Genomic DNA, 9015 nt, shown 5'->3' on the forward strand with positions numbered 1-9015 from the left:
AAATGGATCAAAATGGCTGAAGCCTATTTTTGTAGCAGAGGCAAGTTTTGCGGAGATGGGGATGTCAAGGAAGAGTTCAGAGGGTTGCTATTAAACAGAACTCAGATTTGAAAAATGCAAGGCTCAGTCAATGCTTTCATCGCTATTACACTCAAGACACCAAAGTAGTCTAAATCTAAGACAAGAGTAGCAACAGATTCCATCCTAGCCATTCAGCATTAACTTCATCATGCCTAGAATGCATTAATGCCCATCACTTGCAAACTGTTAGAATAAGTAGATCATAACCCACATTATAGTTAAGACATACAGCAGATTCAATGCATTTAACATTTTTGAACTTTGTCTGAAGTGTACTTTGACAGTATATGTGCACAATTTGCAAAACTTTGCCAAGTTCCAACGTTAAGCGGTTTAAAATTTAACAGACACATTATTGCAGTGTTTGTTTATTGTACAATTGCTTCTTTGCACTACACAGGATGCAGTGTTTGAGAGCCAAGAAAATGCTGCAGACTTTTTGCATTAAACAAGACATCTAAATGGGTCACATTTTTAAAGTGGTTACAATGAATACCAAAAATAAGCAGTGGAAATAAGACATTGCTTAGATCTATTCCAAGTTCAAAGGATAACAAACCCATTGTATTTTGTAGAAAGCAACCTCTAGTAGTTTGTTGAAACAGTATCTTGGGAGTAGACTTTATGAACACTTTACAGTAAACCAGTGGCCATACTTACAAGAGCATCAAAAGCAGTAATTTAAAGATACTGCATGCTAAAGAGCTCTGTTACCATGCATTACAGTTGCATCTTACTTTATTATCTAATTTAATATGCTCAATTATTCTGCTTCACTTGCTGCAAGTATCCCAGAAGCATACTGTTGGCTAAAGATTATACACTAGCCGCAAAATAACCAGGTTTCACTTACTGGTTTGCAACTCTGATCATGCTGGCCAGAAATGAGGAACACCGAGCTTACAGAAAACTGCATTCTCAAAACAGATTCGGGAATTGCCAGTGTGGAATAGCACTAAACTGCTCTTCAGAGTTGATGCTTCAGTCATTTAAAAATAAAAATGTACAAAAATGTGTCCAGTTACAAGTGCTCCATGTGCAGAATTGTGCTTGTGGTAAAGTGCAGCTGTGGCAAAAGTCAATATCTTGTGCCTCTTCTCTTGCTGGATCCTACAAAGAAGGTACAGTAATATTTACTGAGTCAAAAATAAAATAAAATACATTGCATGATTCTGCAGAAACATTTAGTCAAAGCTTCAAGAGAAAGATGCAACCCAGGATTAAAATTAGTTGTGCTTGGTAAATTTAAAAATCTAGCCTCTTATTTCAGAATGAAAAGCTTGTGACTAAATTTGCAATAAAGTACTGTATTATATATATTATATATAAATATATATAGTAATGCTACAGGCCACTTGTCATCCAATGAGCCACTGAAGGTTATATCTGTAACCCAACTGTAGACTTGTTAATCAAATTCTTAATGAATCTGTTCTAGGTTATGCAAACATTGTTCATGGTATTTTAGTTGTACACTAGTGTGCAAAACATTTTAGCAGTAGGAAGCAACTTTAACTTGCCTATGATCTCAAAGTATGGACTTCCTAACAACTCACCGATTTGTTTTGGGGGACTGGTCAGAGAGCAGATTACCCCCCCCCCCCCCAATATTCCAGTTTGGGTGTGTAACCTCTGCCATCTTACCTTTTACAGCACATATTGCATTCAATGTTTTAGGCCAGGGGTGGCGAACTCCAGGCCTGGAGTGCCGCAGTGGTTACAGGTTCATTCCAACCCTTTTCCTAATCAGTGACCAGTTTTCACTGCTACTTAACTCTTCCCCCCCCCCCCCCCCCCCCCATCACTTTAATAGCCCTGTTAGAGTTCAGCCCTCTGAATTGATTCCTTTCTTCATTAAATGACGGCCAAGCAGAAATGAGATGTGAAATGAGCTAACAGATGACCAGCTAAACTGGGGCTTCAAACTCCAACCAATTTCACTCCAATCACTTAATGAAAAGCCAATTCTTGCTGTTAATTAAACCCATTAATTCCATGGCTTGTTGCTGCTCTCATTCTGCCACAGCACACATTTTGAACACTTGTTTCTGTTCTAAGAGCACCGTCAAAATGTTTTGGTCACCGGAGAGATCAACCTTACCAAGACCATCACCTCTCTAATGGTCGTGTGGTGTCGTGTCATCGTTTGGCTGCTAATTAAAGAAACTGAGGCCGGAGTCAAGTTAATTAAAAAGACAATCAGCAGCAAAAACTGGTCACCAAAATGGCGAGAATGAAAACCTGCAGACACTGCGGCACTTGAGGCCTGGAGTTCACCGCCCGTTTTAGGCTCTATATGGTAAAATGCACAATGCAGACCATAACCCTGTTATAAGTTAAAACGCACTGCTAAATGGGGGGGGGGGGGGGGGGGGGGCAGGGGAATACAAATTCCTTCACCTAAATCCCATATGGTTCAATTGCCAGGATTATTCAGACTATATTACAGATTTGAGTGCTCCCGTTTATAAGGTCCGATTCATCTTTATCTATACATCAACAGTTCTGGTGCAAGAGTGTCACTTAATGGAAGCAATAAAAGGATACCCCAACTTAAATTCACAAACATTTATTGCATTTGCTTGTTAAGAGTCCATATCCTAAATCTAGTGCTTAGATTTTCAGTTCCAATTTCCAAAAGGCCTTTATTTGCACATATAGCTAGTAGGGTTGTACAGTATACCAGTCCTGGTAAAACTAAAATGTAAAATTGAATATTAAAAGCATTTTGGGATATTTCAGTACTGGAAGTTAATGCCAGCTTTCCACTCAAACCCATCCCCCAATCCTCATTTTGGTAGTCATGTAAAAATGTGATGCACTGCAGATTTCACACCACATCCTTAGACAGGGTCTTGACCTCACAGGTTAAAGCTCTCCCCTCCCAAAGCTTCAATGCAATGGAGATTTCACAGGAATTGCCACCTACCACCCTACTGCTTTAGCACACACTAAGTTATCAAGGAGGGAAGTGGTGCATAGTGCACACCACCAGGCAGGCTAAAGCCCAAAAGAGGAGGAGTAATTTTGTAGGTATCCATTATTGCTTTGGAACAGTTTTTGCACCACCACCAATATCCAAAAGCTGGTATTGATACCCAAGTCAAATTAGTGTTGCTTTGGTACTAAAAATTAACAGACTTTAGAATGAAAAACAAAAAGGGGGGGTGGGGTCAGAGTCTTAGTGACCATTTCCTTTAGTAGTAAACAATTGTTCAGTAAAAAAATCAATCAATCAGGTATGCAGGGGACACTTGTATACTTTGACTATGGCAGTCCTTGTACAAAGTGACATTACCAACATGAAAAATTGTAATCCGTTTGAGAAATATCCTATTGGTTCAAAGAATCAAGATTTTTTGCAGGGAAAAAAAAAACAAACCTACTATACTAACCTCTGCCTCTTTGAATTCTTGGAATCTCACCATCCTCATTCTCATCATATTCATTTTTCCTTGGTCTTTGGTACACAACTGTTTTACAAGACATTTTTCTCCTAGGGGGCCGTTCTGTAAAGGTTGTGAAAAAGGTAAACAGTCTCCAAAAGTAGATTTACCCAAGAACACCAAGACAAGAGTGCACAAACCTTGGTCTCTGCCCTTTGGATAAGTTTTCCATGGTTTACTCCTTGGCTTTGCCCCATAGCTTTCCCAACTTTCCTGGTCAGACATCACAGTATTTTTACATGGTCTTTCTGAAGGAAAAATAAAAAGCATAGCTAACAATGAATGCATCTACTTGCTCACTCTTTAGGCAAGACTAACTGTTCCCCTTCCCCACCCAGGGTTCTATAGACATTCACTTGCCCTTTGCAGTTAGTGTTTCACAGGAAATAGCACATGATCATTGCAAATGGGAGGATGTTAAGTATGTCACCCTTTTGGTATTTTGAGCAGAAAGCAGTTGTATAAAACATCAGCAGAGCTGATAAAAGGGTAATAAATAGGAACACCTTACCCATTTGACATTTTTGATGAACATGATGATCTTGGCCTCTATGCTTTTCTGATTTGGAGGAGATCTTGTGCTCCTCATAGGACTCCTTACCCAGACCAGGAAAGTTTTGATGCTGCTCATCTGGAGAAACTGAGCCTTCAACTCCATCTAAATTTTTCTTTGGCTTTAGCTTTGAGGAGTGCTTAGTTACACTACAGGAAGAAATGGAACGTTTTAAATGGGATGTTCTCTTTAGGTTGGTTACTTTCCTAGAATCTCTGACTTTCTTTATAGAGTCAGACTCGCAGTCATCAACAATATCCGTTATCTCCTCACTTGTATCATTCTCTGCTTCTATCCCACCGTGTGCATCCTGTGACAGGCAACAGCCACAAGTTGCACAAGTTCTTTGTCGGGGACAAAGTGGACATTCCTCTTCCAAAAAGCCCTTGTCAACAGGATCTTCCTCTACATTGTCTTGACCAAGTGATTTCCCTGTATAAATATGGCCAGGCACTAAATCCATATCTTCTACATCAGTTGAAAACATCTCATCTCTTGAGGAAAGCTCATCCAGAGATGCACTGAGGACACTTTGGCGTTCTTGTGCCACTTGTGGATAGTAGCCATAATATGCATTTCCAAATGTTGACAACAAAGTTGAGGGGGTAATAAGGTTGGAAAGAGAGTCCACAGACCATAAAGGATTTTCTTTATCCAACTCCCCACCTGCTAGGATGGTGTGAAAAGGAAGTTTCAGAATTCTAAAGTGCAGCTTTTCATTGTGTACAAGGTCTTCATGAGATTTTGAATCCTGGGATGTCTTCTCTACATTGGCCTGTAAAGCAGGTAGTTTGTATTCATTTTTGCACTCTTGTGCCATACCGTCATTAACCAACCAGTTATCAGAAGGGTCAGGAGACGACTCCGATTCAACACCATCCTTACCTTGGCCAAGATCTTGAAAGAAAATCCCTGTAGGAGTGTCCTTAGCCAGCAAAGTTTTCTCAGGTTTACTGGACAAGTCCACTTTCACACATGGCTGGCACATCATGGGTGAAGAAGACGGCACACATTGCTCCTCTTGCTCTTCTGAACAGGTATCTTTATGACAGACATCTTCATGAACTGAGGAGGTATCAAGTGGTGACACTCCATCACAAGAACTAACAGACCACTCATCACGTTGTGATGTATTACGGTTGCAGAGACTGGCATCTGCATAAGCTGTACCTGCCAAGTCACTAAAAATAGTGTTACCAGATTTTGAAATCCTCTGAGGTTGTGGACTAGGTTGTTCATACTGTGTCCCCAATTCTCCAGGGGCTTGCGAAGCTACTCCAGAATCCATTTCTTTTTCTACACTTGTATCACATGCCTCCATTTTTCCAAGGCATTCACCCAGCTTCTCTACAGCTTCATTGGGCTCAGTCTGAACCTCTGAAGTAGTAGTTTCCCTTCGTATGCGAGTCTGATGATATCTAAATCTTAAATCATAACCCCCAGCAGAAGGGAAGTGAGGGAACATTCTTCTGTAATCCATTGGTTGCACAGGTGCCTGCGGGAGTATGTATCCTGGATAAGGCATGTATGAATAAGGGGGCAAGTAAGGGCGTCCAAAGGGCAAACCTAAAGACGAGAGGACACATTAACTGCAAGTAATCTTCAAAGCATTCAGTTTAATTCATGTATTAGAGTTCTACCTGATCCATGGAAGCCATAGTGACCAAAAGGGTTGTTCATGTGCCATTGATACAAGTAATAAGGTTGAGAAGGTGGTTGTACATAGAAAAAGGGCCTTGTGTGGTTTACTGGATGCTGATGCTGCTGTCCACTTCCCATTGAATGCTGAGAATTGTTCACTTCTGGAGAAGGGAGGGAAAAAAAAAGGAAACTATCCAAAGTAAATTGAGTTTGCGACCGGTTAAAATATTTGGCAAAAAGAATCTTTACGTTAGATTGTTTTATTTGGAGATGCTAACAATCATCTCAAAACATTGCACAGGTTAATGTGAAACAGGAGAAATACTTTCGAAATAAATGTTTCATGCCTACATACACAACAGCATACAAATGATCACTGGTCAACAGTAACCAGAAAACTTAAAGACCCAAAATATGATTTGTGCAGAAATGAGAAAGTCACCACCTTAAAGTACATTATACATTAAATCTTTGAGGCTGCCATGGCATTTCTGGTTTTCAGCTATTAAAGACCAGAACTATCACAGCAAAATGGAAGCAAGGTTTACCTCAAGCGGCTTGGAACACTTTCAGTGCATAGCCACCCCAAAAACCTCCACAATGACCAAAATACATCTTCCAAATGCATTTCAGCCAATAAAAATTCTAAAGCGGCAAACCAGTAAGTAATCATGTGTCAATTCAAGTTAAGATCACAATAGTATACTAGAGATCTATAGATCACACCACAGGTTTGCCACAATCGTTTGTTACTCTGCCCTCTACCTACTACTCAAAATGACAGCTCCATATGAATTTTTGAAGGGACTATTCAAGCGTGTGCAAATAAACCGGACGGCTGGGTGAAACTGACATTTAAATATGCAATCCTGCCAAAGAAAGGTTGAAAATGTATATTACGGGAAAAAAAAAAAACATTTCTGTAAATAGCCAGGTTTTAATACTTTTGCATTAAATAAGGCAGCTGCCCTACACTGAAGCCATGCTCTTCAGCATTTAAATTTGTGGTATAATCTTGTACAAGAAGGTTAGAGCTTTTAAAATCAACTCCTTTGAACATTTTAGAAACCATTCAGTGTTTGAAACGACTTAGTTGTCATTGATTTACACGACTTAAGAGGTATAGACGGTACAACGGGGGCCCCTAGTGGCCGTATACTAAAAATAAATTTCTCCCGTTCTCCAACTAGACTTCTCTGCCTTGCCCGACAAGCTGCCGAATCCCCAGACTCATTGACCTCCTGTTCAGTCTTGGAGTGCCACTGTGGCAACAGATTTACCATAAGTTTAGTGGGTCACTCATGTTTCAATTTGTTTAGCTGGCTTCCCCCATCCCCCTTTTCTGCATTGTGAGAAGTGATCTAGTATTCGATTTAGAAGAAAATCAAAAATCTGTTGTCAGTTTTAAACACTTAACTTTCTTAAACATTTTTTTTTTTAAATCCTTATTTCTGTGGTGTCTGCTCCTTGAATTGCATGCAAATACTGACATTTAGTGAAGAGCAGGGCAGACACGATGTATCGAAGTAGAGCCACTATGTCAGTGTTCCATTAATTTGTGGGAAGATTAGTAATCAAATGCTTAAGTAAGCAGTCGTCAAGTTCAGCCCTACAGACCACCTCCACTACAGGTATTCATTATAATCACTTTCTGCCTTTATTAAATAAAAAAGGTAGAGTTTGACTTGAGTCAGCCCAGAAATTACCAAGTGGGTTTGCTAAATTTTTGGGGGCAGGTAGGCCTACAAGCCTGTGTAATATTTGAGATTTCGGTCTTATTCTGGAAATTTAAGCGTTTTCTTAAAACATGCTCACAATTATGTACAAGACTCCCTTTAGCATTAAAAGGGTCGACTTAAGACTCCCCATTACCCCCGACCTAGAGCTCCGTAACAGAGATCTAACTTTAAAAATGCAGTGCAGGGACACCACATCGTTTGATGCTAAGCGTTACTTCAATCTCTTGATTTCGGCAAGAGGAGACTCAATCCTTCGATTGAGCGGGAGATTAGGGGTGTGATTAATGAAAACGCCCCTTGTTGTCACGGTCCCCCAGAACGCCCTGCTGGTAGATCCGCCCCAGAGTATTCAGTGTCATTTGCACCTTTGCCTGTATTGCTCATCGCTGATTGTTCGCAATTAAAGGAGGAAGCGCCACAGGATAAAGGTATAGAATATGATAACGCTTTAAAGATACGGCAAAAAAAGTACAAGTTTATGAACTGGATGAATGTAAATATTTGCACATATTTACGAATGCACAAAAAAAAAATCAAATCATTTAGAAGACTGCAAGATGTGCAGCTGGTTGGAAGGAAAACCCGCAGCCTCAGTGACTGAATTTGGGAACTCCTGATGGGTGCATGTAGTAAAAGCTTTCAAAAAAGCAGGTGAATAAGCCATTAGAAGTGCACCTACCTTCCATGCCGACTTCCTTTAAGATTCCAGACAAGACAGACACACAGCACAGGATGCTATAAACAATGAAATTCTGAAATACATAAAAATAAAGTGTAGGGCTCTTAGTGTAGAAGGAGCGATACAGTTCATTTACAAGCATATTGTTACATGACCAGAATAAGTCTCCATATCCAGAAGATCACCTACATAGTCATAACTTAAAAATAGTAAAATTAGAACTCCTTTTCAGTAGCATGGGAGTCTGCACCACTTTCTGATAAACTGCGCAGTTTCTTTCCACAATGAGTCCGGGGATGTGACCTTCAAAATCGTACCGACGCCAAGCAGGTACTTGGTGTGAAATTAAGCCAAAGGATGATGTTTTGAAATTTGGGTAAAACGCAGTAGAAAAGTGGCATTGAGTATTTAATAAATGTATCACATCCGTGAAGACGCCTTAGAAAAGTAAAGGAGAAGCCTTTACATTTTTATTCAAGATTAACCTTGTAAAAAACTGTCCCAACCCTGAAATGCAAATTACTCACACACCGTGAACGTGATTATTAAACTCAGTGTAGATTTAAAGTGCACCAAAACATGGAGAGTGCTGAAAGTCTCTCTGCGGTGCCACTTTTGTCGGCTCATTTATAAAGAGCGATTGTCAGTCGTTTAATTGGCTCGTTACCTTGTAATTATGCGCTTAAGAGAGTACCAGTAGCTGCTTGCGTCTTTACGCATCACACCTAACTAAAGTCGGGTTGATTTACTCTAGTCAGACGCAACATGAGTTTGTCGAACGAAAGCAACTCCGGGAAGATTCCACCCATCCATCCGTGATCGAGCCAGCGAAGTTTAGTTCAGAGCCGTAGAAGAGCAAAGTTTATCTTTTGAAAT

At 40.1% G+C, this 9015-nt stretch overlaps 1 protein-coding gene across 1 annotated transcript; it reads right to left on the reverse strand.

Annotated features, from left to right (window-relative positions):
• Positions 1 to 1097: 1097 nt before the first annotated feature.
• buc (bucky ball) lies at positions 1098 to 8781 on the reverse strand. Its single transcript, XM_028803831.2, has 7 exons — positions 8671 to 8781; positions 8140 to 8212; positions 5721 to 5882; positions 4039 to 5646; positions 3668 to 3775; positions 3477 to 3590; positions 1098 to 1191 (listed from the first exon to the last, which is right to left on the reverse strand). Exons 1-7 carry the CDS (start codon positions 8764 to 8766, stop codon positions 1160 to 1162), a joined length of 2193 nt encoding a protein of 730 aa, XP_028659664.2. The 5' UTR covers positions 8767 to 8781; the 3' UTR covers positions 1098 to 1159.
• Positions 8782 to 9015: the final 234 nt, after the last annotated feature.

The sequence above is a fragment of the Erpetoichthys calabaricus genome, chromosome 6, assembly GCF_900747795.2.
Source record: "Erpetoichthys calabaricus chromosome 6, fErpCal1.3, whole genome shotgun sequence".
In the NCBI taxonomy this organism is placed as follows: domain Eukaryota; kingdom Metazoa; phylum Chordata; class Cladistia; order Polypteriformes; family Polypteridae; genus Erpetoichthys; species Erpetoichthys calabaricus.

Bases quoted from the DNA above. Each gene is read 5' to 3' on its own strand.
- buc (XM_028803831.2), bottom strand. From the start codon at position 8,766: ATGAGCCGACAAAAGTGGCACCGCAGAGAGACTTTCAGCACTCTCCAT. The intron at 8,213-8,670 runs GTGTGTGAGTAA...TATGTATTTCAG, and splicing joins GTTTAATAATCACGTTCACG to AATTTCATTGTTTATAGCAT. The intron at 3,776-4,038 runs GTAAGGTGTTCC...TTTTTCCTTCAG, and splicing joins TCATCAAAAATGTCAAATGG to AAAGACCATGTAAAAATACT.